This window comes from Myripristis murdjan, chromosome 18 (assembly GCF_902150065.1).
Source record: "Myripristis murdjan chromosome 18, fMyrMur1.1, whole genome shotgun sequence".
Taxonomy (NCBI): Eukaryota; Metazoa; Chordata; class Actinopteri; order Holocentriformes; family Holocentridae; genus Myripristis; species Myripristis murdjan.
Window position 1 is genome coordinate 27,613,326 of NC_043997.1, and position 15,278 is coordinate 27,628,603.

At 43.8% G+C, this 15,278-nt stretch overlaps 1 protein-coding gene across 1 annotated transcript; it reads left to right on the forward strand.

The window, feature by feature from the left end:
* Window positions 1-1,310: 1,310 nt before the first annotated feature.
* mad2l1 (MAD2 mitotic arrest deficient-like 1 (yeast)) lies at window positions 1,311-14,228 on the forward strand. Its single transcript, XM_030076575.1, has 5 exons — window positions 1,311-1,488; window positions 3,181-3,327; window positions 4,831-4,951; window positions 12,027-12,130; window positions 13,656-14,228. Exons 1-5 carry the CDS (start codon window positions 1,425-1,427, stop codon window positions 13,826-13,828), a joined length of 609 nt encoding a protein of 202 aa, XP_029932435.1. The 5' UTR covers window positions 1,311-1,424; the 3' UTR covers window positions 13,829-14,228.
* Window positions 14,229-15,278: the final 1,050 nt, after the last annotated feature.

Sequence of the window (15,278 nt, forward strand, 5' to 3'; positions counted from 1 at the left end):
AAGGGCACTCCATGGGGTGCTCAGGGTGGTTGCCAGGGTGTTGCTTGGCGGTTATTAAGGTATTCCTGATAGTTGCTAAGGCATTGCTAAGTAGTTGCTATGGTATGTGGGGGAGTTGCTATGTGGTTGCTATGGTGTTGTGGGTGGTTGCTAGGGTGTTGCTAGGCAGTTGCTATGGTGGTCATGATTGTTGCTAAGAAATGGTACTATTGGAATACTTTAAATTAAGAAAATGAAATGATACATAGGGTTTATAAAACTTCTTGTGAAAGTGATTTAAAGGAATGAAAAGATATTCCTTTTTCATTATTATTGCAATATGCATATTTGTGACCAATAATGTTGCTTGGCAGAGAAAAAAATGTCTTATGGAGTTACGGAGTGGTTATGGAGTGCCCTCTAGCGTCAAAGTACTGACAGTGCAATTTGTTTTGTTTGGAAGCCAAAGTTTGGTGGGGAAAAAAAATGCAGAAATGCTATTGTAGAAATGTTGCCTTAGCTTATCCAGTCCAAAAACATAAATACATTGATGTGTATATGAGTGTATGATTTCAGTGTGTGTGTGTGTGTGTGTGTGTGTGTGAAGCTGCTGCCACTGTCTGTCTCTCCCTCCCTCCACTTCCACACCATTTATTATATAAAACATAAAATACATAACTTGCATACTTTGCATTACTTTCCTAGGCCTTTTTAAGTGTTGTGGAGACTTTTTAAGGATTCAGTTTTCCTTCAAAAAACTTTATTGGCAGAATCACAAATGCCAAAAACTCAGCTGGTCACAGCAAAATGTATGAAGATGTAAAAAGAGGGATAGAAGACAACATATGAAACCTCCATAAGAAAATGTGAAAGTATCCCCCATATTTTTCATTTAACATACATTTTTCAGTTAGTACATTTAAAAAAGATTTAAAAATATAAAATGAAAGGAGAGATTTTGACAGCTTTCTTGTAAAAGAATTGAGTACAAATGTTAAACATATCATTGCATGGATATTAGAAATGCAACACCATCAGATGAATTTCTTTAACCAGAAACCTGACTTCAGACCAGATATTATCAGCAGAGATCACAGGAAAATGTGTTTTCCATTTGAAAATTGATTTAGGGGAACATCCTTTTCGTAGTTCAAATGTGCCTTTAATCTGCTTTATCATCTGTTAGCTGTGCTGGTAACACCACTAAACCACTAAACCACCACTTCACTCCCTTGAGTGAATCTGCTTCATTGCAGCGCCCTCTAGCGCCATGGATTTGAAAGCGCACTTTGTTTACGTCATCAACTGTGCGCCGAACCTCAAAGGCTGCGCATGAAATTAGACGCACGGAGATTCAAACTGGTCGGCGGGTCGTTAGAGAATAGACGGTAAAAATAAAACACAGCAAAGACTCATTGTGAAGAATAAACCGAAAACAGTCGAAAATGACCAGCACGCTGAAAGGTATTACGCTTAAAGGAAGCGCGGAGTTAGTGGCCGAGTTTTTCTGTAAGTATTTGGTTTAAATATCGTTTTTTGTGGCATTAGGACATGAAAGCGTGCTTTGCTAGGTGCTGCTCACTGGGCCTGGGAAGAACATAATGCCGAGTTAAATATCTACCGACTGGATATTTCATTATATCCGCATATGTCGTAGACTGTGACGGTTTACAAATCGTTCATTCGCCATTTCAGCTCGTTAATACTCCGCTAACCCGCTGGTAATATCATCCTGTTGCAACGTGTAAGGTTGTCACGGCCCACTGGAGCTGCCGTCATATGACATCAGCCTCGCTGCCGCTAGCTTACAGCTAACACTGAGCACTAATGCAACAGAAGATGTGCGGTGCAGCAGTGCTTCTTGAAACTGCAAAGCCACATGAACAAAAAGTATCTAACAGTGGAACATTAAATGTACACTCAGTAGCCACTTTATCAGGCCCACTTATACAGTCTGTGCAGTTCAGTGCAACAGCTCCGCCATAAATTCTACCTTTTAACAAAGTTTATAATGCTCAGTTTGTGTTGACACTGTGGAGAATGTGTTAGTTTAATTCGTGTTTATTATTGAGGTTGTGGATTACAGAGGTCTTGTGCTGGACTACATTATATTTAGGATCTCTGTAGACCCCTCTCACCCCGGACACAAACTGTTTCAACTTCTCCCCTCTGGTCGGCGCTACACAGCACTGTTCGCCACAACCACCTGCCACAGAAACAGTTTTTTCCCTCAGGCTGTTGCTCTGATGAACTCTTCATAGTCACAGAGTGTCATTTCCATACACACTGCATTACTGCACATCACTGCACATCATCCTGTACATAGTTGTTATAGTGGTTGTTTGTTTACTTGTTATTTTTTCTTGCCCCTTCTGTTTTCTCTTTTGTTATTTAATTTATGTCTGTTTGCACTGTTCACTTTTTCTGTTTGCACTGAGAGTTTAAAGTTTGCCGGAGTCAGATTCCTTGTATAAGAATGCATACTTGGCAAATAAAGCTGATTCTGATTAGAGGTGTTTCTAATTTTTTGTCCTCCCAAGTAATAGGTATGCATGCAGGGACAGAATATTAGAAACAGCTGTCAGGCAAATGCAAAAGTAAAGTTTATGATAGAACAGTTGTATTTGGGTTGTGTGAGGTTGTAACGCAGTGGCCACTGCGTGTATACTCGCACAGTGTCACCAGTAACCTTACCTGGAGTTTTGGCTTGCTAGCAGTGTTCCTTGGCATCCTGAACACAATTCCCTGACATGGGACAATTTAGCTGGACTTTGGAGTGATATTTAGCCCCCTTGCTGACAACCTAGCATGACGTGCTTGGTACCAACAGATTCCCTAGGTTGTTTAATTTCAAATAATACCAATATATTTACTAAATTGATTCAGTAGTTATAAAAAAAAATGTAAAGGGAATGGCAATACTAAAATGAATCCCCCCCTCCATTATGTATTTTGTAAGTTTTTCTAACTACTCCATTATATGTCATAGAATATTTTGTAATTTATGTTTTCACACTTCACATGAATGGATTTCTTGTAAAGGTGGTCCAGTGCTGAAATTGTCAGCTGTGCTATGCTTAATTTGTTATGCTTTTTTTTCTTTTCCTTTTTCCCTCTGTTGAATCTCATTTAATAATTTGTTGTCGCAGGAGCCAGTTCTTTTACAGGCGTCTTTTATTTACCTCTCTGTTTTTGTCTCAGCGTTTGGCATCAACAGCATCCTGTACCAGCGAGGCATATATCCCCCGGAGACCTTCACCAGAGTTACCCAGTATGACATGAGCCTTCAGCTGACCACCGATGTCAAGCTAAAGAACTACCTGACCAACGTGGTGTCTCAGCTCAAAGGTAACAGCCATTTAGCTTCAGGGTCCTCTCCACTCCTGCGTCTCCCCAGCACTCCTGACCAATGCATTGTGGCTCACAGACCTCCACACAGTGAAGGTTTTGTCTGATGCTGTTTTTCCATTGGTGCTTTTAGCAATGCCGAGTCAAAACATACCACACTGATTTGCATTTCCATCACCAGTTTAAGACTTTCAAGTTGTGCTGAGCAGTGCCAGAGATGGACCATCTTCAGAGTTGGGCCAAAGTGTACCAGATCTGCCCTCGAGAGGGCAGCTATGAAAAGGAGCTGCTTATAATCAGGAAGTCCCTGTAGCGACACTCATGAAAGTTGTACTGTAGCTGATAATCTAACCATGTAAAAGTTGGTCTTTTTGGAAACACTCACACAGGGTGCACAGAGGGGAGGGAAGACTAATCAACACACCCACAAGCGACTGACGGGGCTTGAGGTGGGCAGCCCTGTTATGATGGAAATGCCAGTCCCAGTCACAGCGGGCTCAATCAAACCCAGTAGAGCCAGGCCAGCACCTTTGTATGGAAAAACAGCATCAGAGAACCCAGTCCCAGGGGGTTTGTATGTTATCACTGTGGCTGGGGAGATAATGTGGTAACGAAACCTATGAGTGTAGTCATTCACACACTATATCTTATTGTGCTGTTGTCTTGTTTTGTTTTGTTTTTGTTTTTGAAAGCGAGATTGAACTAAGCCCCAGTTTGCGGGGAACCACTTGAAGTGTCTTCAGAGACCTCTATATTATGGAGAAGCCACACAGAACTGGTGTGCAAACTGATGGAAGTCATGTCATACAAACCTTATTAAGCATTTTTTTTTTTCCTTTATTTGTTTGACTTCTAGAGTTTTGATAAGCAATGTGTCTGTGGGGGTATAGTTTTCAGCACAGAATCCACTCTATTCAGGCAATACTGTTGCCATGGCAATGAATAACACAGGAGTGTTAGCAAGAAAATCTCTGGGTGCAGTGGAGGATGCATGCAGATGGTAAATCTATACACTGCAAAAACGCAAAATCTTGCCAAGATTATTTGTCTTATTTCAAGTCAAAATGTCTTATTTCTAGTCAAAATATCTCATTACACTTAAAATAAGACATGATCACCTCAGAAGTAAATTGTTTTTAGACAATTTTCTCTTGTTTGAAGTGAAAATATGCTTGAAACAAGTGAAAATTTGCTTGTTTCATTGGCAAAATTTGTTTCTTGTTTCTAGCTAATTTTCACTTGTTTCAAGTGAATTTTCACTTGAAACAAGTGAAAATTGTCTAAAAACAATTTACTTCTGAGGTGATCATGTCTTATTTTAAGTGTAATGAGATATTTTGACTAGAAATAAGACATTTTGACTTGAAATAAGACAAATAATCTTGGCAAGATTTTGCGTTTTTGCAGTGTATAGATTTACCATCTGCATGCATCCTCCACTGCACCCAGAGATTTTCTTGCTAACACTCCTCCACTGTAAGGTGTTTTGTGGCTGTGTTTCAGAGTGGCTGTTTGAGTGCACAGTACAGAAGCTGGTGTTGGTCATCACATGTCTGGAAACCAACGAGGTGCTGGAGAGATGGCAGTTCGACATTGAGTGTGACAAGTCAGCCAAGGAGAGCAGGTAGACCGCAGCTTCCCTCACATATTTACAGTTAGGTCCATAAGTATTTGGACAGTGACACAATATTCCTAATGTTGCTAGGGTTGCAAAATTCTGTGAATTTTCAAAGTTGGAAACTTTCCATGGGAATTAATGGGAATATATGGGAATTAACAGGAATTTACAGGAATAATCTGGAAATTTGCAAAATTGCATGTTAGCCTATAAGCGGGAACGTAATGTAGTTGAAGAAAAACCATCTTGCAGCATAATCCTGGTTAAAACAACCAGATTTAATGCAAATTCATTTGAATTTCTGCCCTGCACTGCGTTCCTCAAACCCATGCACAGATCATTTCAAGAGTCCTGCACATTGCAGCAGGACGACTGAGGCCACATGACTAAACCTACATTTTAGCCCACAGAGGACATTCAGTCAAGAAGGTTTTGATGATATGATTGGGGTAAATATATTTGACCTATGGTATTAAAGTTTAACTGGAAAAAATAAGTCAAAACGTGTTTACACAGTAGCTATTTAAGAGGCTTTCTATCATGGTGCCAGCTAGTTCAACTGTGATGCTGGTTCTTCTGCCTTCTGCTGGCCAGTTTTCATACAAATACGGTTTTCATTCAAGAATGTGGGTTATTGTTTGATTTAGCATGCTGCCTGAGGAGTGTTCATCTATTTTATTGAGTCTATTTCTCTTCATTTATCCACCATCAATGTTGGACTGAGAAAAAAAATCTACTCAAAATAAGTCAAAGTCAAAAATGTCATTAGTTTGCACTAAGTTGCACTTAGTTGGGGGGGGGGGGTATAACATCATTCTCTGGCTTACGCAGATAATTAACTATGTATGGGTTCATCAGACACTACCTGAGGACTAGAGACGGGGCATCATCCTGCCCTTCTGGAAACGGATGGGAGACCAACTGACCCCATCAATAGCGGCGTGCGACAGGGCTGTGTCGCTGCCCCTGAGCTTTTTAACTGCGTCATAGACCACCTCATGACAAGGGTGTGCGAACAAGTCCCAGGTGTGTCGCTGAGTACACACACACTAGTTGACCTTGAATATGCTGATGACATCACATTGTTCAGTGAGTCACCCAGCCTTCTCCTGGAAGCTCTCAGCACATTCGACAAGGAGGCCAAAAAGCTCAGCCTTAAGACCAGCTGGGCCAAGACCGAACTTATGCACATAGGCGACCCACCACCCTTTCAGTTCGATGATACCCTGGTCCATTTTGTCCCTACTTTGAAATACCTTGGATCCACAGTATCCACAACTGGTGACCTGAAACCAGAGGTAGACAGTCGCAGAGCCTTTGGAGCCTACATCCTGCAGTCCCTCTGGAGACCTTTGTGGTGACACCGAGATGTCTCCAGAGAGACCAAGCTCTGGGTATACAATGCGTCTGTTATACCGTTCCTCCTGTATGGGGCTGAAACCTGGCCCCTGAACAACACCTTGGTGGCCAGGCTGGACGGCTTCGATATCAGAGCCCTCCGGAGGATCGAGGGAATGAAATGGTTCCATCATGTCACCAACATGGAGATCCGAGAGCGGACACAACAACTCCTTGCATCTCAACTCGCATCAACGCATCAACACACTTGAAGAGTGCATTGATTCAGACATGTCACCCGCCTACCCCTGGATAGGAGTGTAAACTAACTTTTTGGCTCACTGGCCAAGGGGACCGGTAGATGAAAAAATCTACCGGCCGAGCAATTTTTTTACCGGACAAAATTACAAATTGCCTTTTGTTGTCCGGTATGCATCTGTTTTAGTACTTTTAACAGTATTATATTGAAATACATGTTTAGAGAAGAGGCCAAAGTAAGTAAGTATTGTTGTTGTTGTTGTGAACAATTATTTTTATTTACATTAACTCTGTAAATATTAAACTGTAACTGTAAATATTAATAGAACAAAATAACCTTTATAAATAAATCTTTTTTGTAAACAAAATGGCATTTGCAACCAAAAAGGCAGTCATGTTTCCTCTCAGACATCCCTTAAGAGTCCTGGTGCCACAGCATCACAGCTTTGCTCGGATCAAACTCATTGATGTCTGGGGAGCAGAGTTGGACCATCAGGAGATCTGACAGTGTGTCGTCTAGTAGGCTAGCCTGCCAGTTGCTCTTCACTTCACAGAACCAGATCGATCACAGCCAGCAGGTCAGGGCAGGAGTGCTGATGGCTTCTGTTAACGAGAGCCCAGGACATCTGTGGGTTTGAAAGGAACTGGGGCTCTTGGCACATAAGGGCCTTCAGGACAGTCCACTGGTCCAGCACCTTGTCAGCATGGATCCCAGAGATCTCCAGGACAGGCCTGAAGTGGTTTACCAGGGTCTCCACTTCAGTGTCACCAAAATCTAGAAGAGCTGTATACATAAGCCTACATTACAACAAACACCATGCATGCTTTATTTCTCAAACTATAAATAAAATATGATCCTCATGACCCTGAACTTAAGTGCTGTGCTATAGAACTTAATTTAAAAACACCTGCTGCTGCATCTTCTGACTCTGGCCATTTGGCAAAGCTGACAAGCTTGGTGGCAGACAGCACACCCACACTGACATCCTGGAACCTGTTTGTCAAACTCTCAACTAGCCTGTCCAGTAGTTTGTCCTGTGAGGTGACGAGGGTCTGGCTGTCACTTTCTCCTCTGCTGCTTGTCAGTGCACTTCCCTCATAGCTGTTGGTCATTGTGTCCTGCATCATGGGCCCTTGGACACCATGGACAGTACATTCATATAACATTCTTGATAACAGTCAGAGTCAAGTATTTCCTATTGCTTCTTAAATAACCCATACCTGGAGAGAGGTGGACAGGCTGCTCAGGTGTGTCAGGGTGTCATGCAGGAATCCACAGAAGTGGATGAAGACCGCCTCCCTGGCAGTAGCAAAGAACTTCCTTGCCTTGGCCTGTTGGTTTCCCCTGACATTTTCAGCATCACAACACTGAGGGCTCTAGTTTCGCAGACCTGGCGAGGCGGGGGCGTAGCGCAGATGCGCTTCGCCAACTGGGTGTGGCCAGGCGGATTTTCCAAGTTTGGCACGCCGTGCTCGGTGGCGCAAGTACTCCGCCGTCCCTCCTACCGGCGCAAGGGAGGAGAGAAGGCGTGGAGTGGGTTTGACACAGCCGATTCACATTTAACCAATCAAATGAGCCCCTGTCCTTGCCTTTAAAATGCGCTGCGCGAAGGCGTAATGAAAGTTTACACAGCTGATATGGAGGTCTATTGCCGCAGGCGGAGCGGAGCTCAGGAGACAGGCGCGGAGCGGAGACCGGCGAGCAGTGCGGACACGTCACCAAAACCTCACAGGCAGGCTTCCGGAGTGTCAGGCACATGAACGATGCAATAAATACCGAAAAAAACACTATTCAATGCTACGATCACAATCAGCACATACATATATCTCCATATCAACTGTCCCGTCACAGCTGATGTCAGATCAAAGGAGATTGGCACCGTTTATGCTGATTGTGAGGTTTTGGTGATGTGCGCCAGGCAGCCAAACTTCCACTGCGCCAGCTCCGCTCCGCCTTGCGCGGAAAGTAGACGTGGTTTCAGGAGGCGAGCTTTTGGCGCACCTCGGCGAAGCCTTTTGGTACGAAACTGTCACTGCGCCTTGAATCTGTCGGCACCTCCCCCCGCTGCGCCACCACTCCCATCTCCGCGCAAGTCCGTCTGCGAAACTTGGACACTGTCCGCCTCTCCCGTTTCGCCGGTCGAAACTAGCTCTGCGCGGGGTTCGCCTCACTGCGCCACCCCGCGCTGCGCCGGGAAACTAGAGCCCTGAATCTGAATGTGAAGAGGCCACTGAGGAACTCCTCCACCCGCTGGAACAGGGCATGGGACTTGATGGCATCCATGAATGCCAGCTCCTGGCGGTTTGCCATGCAGTGAATACCGATGATGTAGGTTCTGTCCCCCTTCAGCCTGGTGACCACACCACTCTTGCTTCCCACCATCACTGCAGCACCATCCGTTGCGAGGGCGACCAACTTATTCTCCCAATCTTCACAAAAACCCTCCATTATGGATCTGATGGTCCTGGTTATCGTTTCTGCATCCGCCTTCTTCACTGACTTAATGCCCACAAACCTTGTGAAGATCTTACCCTTCTCACTCCACTGCACATACACCAACTCCTCCTCTTTCCCCGCACTGTCTGTGGACCTGTCAGACATGATGGACAGATATTTTGTGTTCTTCAGCATCTTGCTGATGTCCTGCCTCTCTACCTCAGCTATATAGTGGGTGAACACCTTTGCCTGAATTCGGTTTCTGTAGGTGGCACGCAAGGCAATCCCTTTCTGTTTATCCAAGCTGCAAAACAACATGCAAAACATTAATATACTAAATAATCCAATAATAACTAATAAATACAATACATACAGTAGCCTATAATTTGGGTAGAGCCTTTAAATATGAGCCAGTGAATTAAAAAGCGATTGAGGCAGAGTGGATTGGTGGTGCAGTCCCAGCAGCTGCATTCCAACAAAATACATGTTAACGTTATCAATAGAACAAATTAACATGAACAATTGTTTTTATGTTGAATAGAAAATAGTAGTAGTAGTAGTAGTAATAGTAGTAGGCTACCTTGACTCAAAGCGTCTACTAAAATAACATTAACTGTAAAGTTAATCTGTAATGTAAATACTGGGGATTGTGGGAAGTAAACAAATGGTGAATAAATAGGTAATGTTAAAACTACCACTTACTCGCACATCCACTTGAAGTCAGTGAACGGTCTCCCCTTCTTGCCAAGGGCATGAGAGTTCCTGAACAAGACCTTCATTTTGGTTCTGGTCTCCTCAGACAAAGCTGGAGAGGCTCGGATTGAGCCCTTGACACATCTCTGCAAGTAGCGTGAAGTTTGCTGTCTTCGTGCTCCCGGATGGACTCAACTTTCATCGTTCCTCGTGTTGCCAACTACGAATGAATTGGTGCGCTGCTTTTCCTTTGCATACTGCCAACATACCGAGCAAAACATGAGACCTGCGGCCTCCTCGTACTGGAGCCATTCCCTCTGAATATTCCACTTCTCACTAAAATTCCTCACTTTCGCTTTTTTTGGCTGGTGTGGTTGATGTGTCACCTTCCTTTTCGCCTTCCTTTTCACTTATCTCTGCGTTTGTTCTTTTAGACAGATCAGTCACACCAGCTATGTGTCGCCACATTGTTCCAACTCCCAGTGCGTTGCGTGTCGTCCTTCTGAGCTGGCTAGTCTGCGAACACTTGATGCAATGCGCAAGTAGTTGCCACGCAGATGGTGTGTGCCCAACATACATCTGCGTTAAACGCTAAGCAATTCTCCGCCACAACGCTATGGGGCGCGTTTTTTTTTTTTCTGCAGACCTACTTAGACACTGTGGCATACGGTCGCTGCTCCTCCTGTTGTTGTGCCGGCAGCGCCAATTTTAAAAAGAGCAGCAGTAGATCCAGATCCAGCATGATCCAAACTTTGCAAACAATTTGAAATCAACCGACGAGTCGAGATGCGATCACAACAGCAGTTCTTTTAAAAATGACGCTGCCGGCACAACAACAGGACGTGACTCCGAAGGGGCGAAATGCCGGAAATGATGTAGTTCGGCGGACCAATCATAGCTCTTGTTGTGGGGGGCCTGCGTTGAAGCCAAGTGGGGTCTGTGTAGTTACAATTTTTCGGAGGTGTGCGGCAGGTCTCTGCGGCGGTCGCACAACCGCCGTAAGCTTCACAAAACCCCCATACGCTCCGCTTACGCAGAAGCATAATCCGGCCTTAACCCTGGGCTAACCTCACAACATGTGATGTAACGTTGGGGGAGCTATTTAAGTGTGACACACAACAAACAGATCACTAGCGCTAGCCGATGGGCTACGGGGAGCTACTGAAGTGCGACACACAAACATCACCGGTCAAGCGCTAACGTTAGGTACCGTATGAATTTAAAGCCAACTCTTGCATAATTTATTGCATGACTTGGTGCAAATATTTACCCGCCCCGTTGCAGGTACACCTCCAAAGTTAACTCGCCAAGGGAATATTTTAGGTGCATTTGGTGAGTGGCGACCGCTAGTTTACAGCACTGCCCCTGGATCATCCGACATGTGCCATTCTGGATTTTGACCACCGCCAAGTCGGCTGGAGACATCCTAAAGGTGCCTCCCGCACCTGCTGGCTTGACACCGTGGCTCAGGATCTGAGGCCCGGTAACGTGTCCCTGGAAGAAGCCCAACACCTTGCCCAGGACAGACCAGGCTGTAGAAGATTGGTACATCTGGTTGGCTCTATGCACCCTGACGTGCAAGAAGACTAATGAATGAATGAATGAATGAACGTGTGGTTGACGAGTGAGAGAGACAGCAGCATTCCCCAGCAGAGAGATGGCAGGGGCAAGATGATAATTGAGACATCCTGCTACCTGCAGTATTCCTACAATATTCCTATAATATTTTCATGATCACTCAGTAGGTCATTTCACGCTGCTAAAAATACACCCCAGACCAAGCCACCTGTACAAGAGTTTTTTTTTTGTTTTTTTTTTTTTCTTTCAGGGAGACGTGACTACAGATGTAGTTTGTACTGTCGATGTTTGCTCCCATTGGGCCATCCCCCCGCCCTAAAAAAAGAAATCACCTGCTGTGTCCTGGCTCTGTGTCTCCTCTGATAGTGTTATGGATGTATGGCAACCTACCCGGTGCACTGCCCCTCACAAATTGTTTCACCTTTTTTTTAAAAAAAAAAAAAAAAAAAAAGTTTGTGGAAAAAACATGCCTGAGTGCAAATAAAACACAGCTAATAATGTAATCATTTTAAGTAAGCTATTTTTGAAAGACAGTGACTGTATTCAGAATACCACCAATTTAACTGTAACTGTGTGTTCCCTTACTCCCAACCCTGTTTAAAATTGAGCCTGCTGCAAACATTTTAGATCGCATATCACTCAACATACACTGATATGATATGGCTAACCAATAAAAATACTCCTCTTTACCCCTAACTGTATCCTGGAAGAAGTCCAGACCTAGCATCACCTCAGTGTGTATTTGGTCATCTGGATAACTTGTGTGTGTTTCTCCAGTGCTCCCAGAGAGAAATCCATCAAGACCATTCAGGATGAGATCCGCTCTGTCATCAGACAGATCACAGCCACTGTGACCTTCCTGCCTCTGCTGGAGAGTGCATGTGAGTAATCCTATTTGTTCTCAATCTGGTCTCATGCAGCCTCACCTTCATCTTAAACGATGGAGCTCTGGAGAAATTTCAACAGGCTGGTTTGGTAGAACAGGATGTGGCACCTGGCATCAATGGAAAAACTGTGCACTGTGCATTGATACGAAGGCAACCAATTAGGGCTGTACTATATCATATCACTCACGATAATGCTGGTGTAAATTTGTACAGGAAAAAATAGTGTGATATCAATCATACAGCAACATGATGAGGTGTTGATGCACTTGCATACCATGCCACACAGCCTACAGTGTTCTCTCAACACAGCAACAAAGAGCAGCGTTAGCCTCTGACCAGGACTTAGTTCAGTGATTTCCACACCAGGTAGACTAAAAGATGCTCTTGTCAGTAGGAAACACTGTAGTTATTACCTTTTTTCCCACAACATCTTGCTGTTACTGAAAATTACCTGAAATGTCAGATTATTTCTAAGGCTTTATCACTCAGCCCTACAACCAATGCAGATAGCTTAACACTGCTTGTACGCTCAACAAATCTAACCTGATCACCTGCAAGTAACTGTGGACAGTCACTCCTGTCAGTGGAATGTGAGAAACAAATCAGATTGGCTGGCAGTCTGAACTAAGCTTTTGGAATTCAGCCTGTGAGATTTCAGTGTCTCTGAAGCAAGTTGGCCAGCGTTTCTACAGGAAGCATGCAGTGCCAGCCAAGGAAGGCACTGGTCAAAACTCAACAGAACCGTCTGAACAGGGTTTATTAAATCTGAAAGGGATGGTAAACTAAAGTGTGTAGTTTTTCATAACACTGTTTTTTTATTGTCATTGAGTGTAGGGAAAAATTGATGAAACTGAAGCCCTTCCTCTGCTGAGAAGCATATCATTTGTTTTCTCTTGACTCAATCTAGCGGTTCAGCTTGGGACTTTCAGATGTAAAAATGAGGGCAATCCAGGAAGAAAACCTCAGATTTTTTCCCCTTTTGATTGACTCTCCAGCTGGACCTGATATGCTCCACTAGCCTCAACAAACAGTAGTAACAGCAACTGTTAGCTTGTCAAGGACACCAGAGGAGGCGAGGCCTAGCAAAAGCCTCATTTATAGATATTATTTAGCGGGTGATGGTGTCACACATGGACTTTGTAACATCAGCTCTACTGCTACAAGTAGCACTAGTTCCAACAAGTAAGATTTTCACTACAGCTGGTTGGTCTCAGCAGGGTCGCCAAAACATCTTCACCCTAAGGGGAACTCCCAGCCAGCCCTGTTGGAATGTAGGAAATGCAGCCCTCAAATTCCTTTTTTATTAGTTAATAACCTTTACCAACTCTCTAAACTTCCTGGAGGATAAAAATAGAACTTAAGTAATAGTAAATAATAAAACCCCCATCTTTAACTGGGTTTACCTACCTTTAAAGAAATCTAATTTTCTGTGGCTGTAAAGTAACTGTGCCACTATCAGGATTTCAGCAGCAGTCTAGACTCTTGCCCTCTGACTCTCTGCCCCCTCCCTCCCCCTCAGGTTCCTTCGATCTGCTGGTCTACACCGACAAAGACCTGGTGGTACCCGACAGATGGGAGGAGTCTGGCCCACAGATCATCAGCCAATCAGAGGAGGTGCGTTTGCGCTCCTTCACCACCTCCATCCACAAGGTGAACAGCATGGTGGCATACAAGAAGACCGACTCAGTCTGATCCTTGGCATTGTCGGGCTCACTTGACCCTATCACCTGTATATAGTCAACCACTTCCCCTGGATTTTACACTGCCCTGTCCTACCTCGCTGTTTGGTTCTGTCTACTCCTGTATACTGAAGATTTCACTTCCTCTTTCTCCCTGATCATCATTAATGTGCCTTTTTTCAGAAGGGCATTTTTGACTCATGGAGTATCTTTATTGATGTAAATATTCTTCTAACCAGTGGCCTTTTCTCCACCCTGAAAAATCCTGAATTTTCTTTTGCAAGTTCAAGTTTTGCATTGTTATTCTTGCTCTTTCAAGTTTCCAGCCTGTTTTAGAAGCTAGTGGTTTACATGTTGGACTTTTATGAAACGCCAAGTAAACAATAAATACATTCTCCTTCCAGCACCCTCAATTTTTTTATGGTTTTACTGCTTTTGACCACAAGGTGGCAGTGTGACATAAGAGACTCTTCGGAGTCACTAGTTGGTGTCAGGTGAGTGTGTATGGCTTTGTAGTGTACATGTGTGAAATTATAGAACAATGCACAGACACATAGAAAAGAGGCATTCTGCTTTAATAGGATATACCATGTACTGGACTCACAGTGTTCAATAGTGTCAACAGCTGCAGACAAACACTATTCCCTTCATCCTGTTCCACATCAGCACATCATGACCTCAGTCTGCAGCAGATACCAACACATCTCTTATCGAAAATATAACGCCTCCTCACTGGTGTAAGCCTTCTCTTATACATGAATCAAGACACACACAGCTCTGTTACTGGCAGAGAGGCAAATATTTGATCTGTTCTACTCAATGAGGAAATGATACACCTATTACTATTTAAGCAGTTCAGGCCACAGGCACATGTATCACTCCTGCAGAATTCTTCAAAGTACAAAATCAAACCACAGTTACAGCTGAGCTCTCTGAGCACAAACATCTAGTAGAAAAGTGCTTTAGTTTGGACAGGGCTGTGAAATGAATGTGCGGCACCTTGCTGGCAAAAGACTGTTTAGAGTGTGTAGTACAACAGGTTTGTCTAGTGAACAGAGTGGGAGGCGAGCAGGAGTTTGCAAACTCAAAATCCATCTGATGCCCTGAAACCTGGAAATCAAATGGAAATCACAGGTGTGGATTTCAGCAAAAGGAGACTGTTACAAATCTGGATTGTGGATGCATGAAGCAATCAGGTATGGAAGTGGAAAGCATCAGTGTCAATAAAATATTAATCAAAATATTTTATCATATATATTTTAGTCCATCTGATGCACTAATTGGAAATCAAATGGAAAGCATCCATTTGATAATGGTTTGGGTTTGAGGCTTTCAAACAGAGTGGATGGTGTGTGCTCTTTAAAGGACTAAACTGACTTGTTGCAAACTGGCATCCAGCCCTGATGTTCTGTTATATTAAGAGATGTCATGCCAAACTCCATTACAACTGGCACCTTAAAGGG

What these genes read in the sequence shown, in the direction of transcription:
- mad2l1 (XM_030076575.1), top strand. Translation starts at nt 1,425, where the DNA reads ATGACCAGCACGCTGAAAGGTATTACGCTTAAAGGAAGCGCGGAGTTA. An exon ending in GTTAGTGGCCGAGTTTTTCT is followed by an intron (nt 1,489 to 3,180) that starts GTAAGTATTTGG and finishes TTTTTGTCTCAG; the next exon opens with CGTTTGGCATCAACAGCATC. An exon ending in CGTGGTGTCTCAGCTCAAAG is followed by an intron (nt 3,328 to 4,830) that starts GTAACAGCCATT and finishes GCTGTGTTTCAG; the next exon opens with AGTGGCTGTTTGAGTGCACA.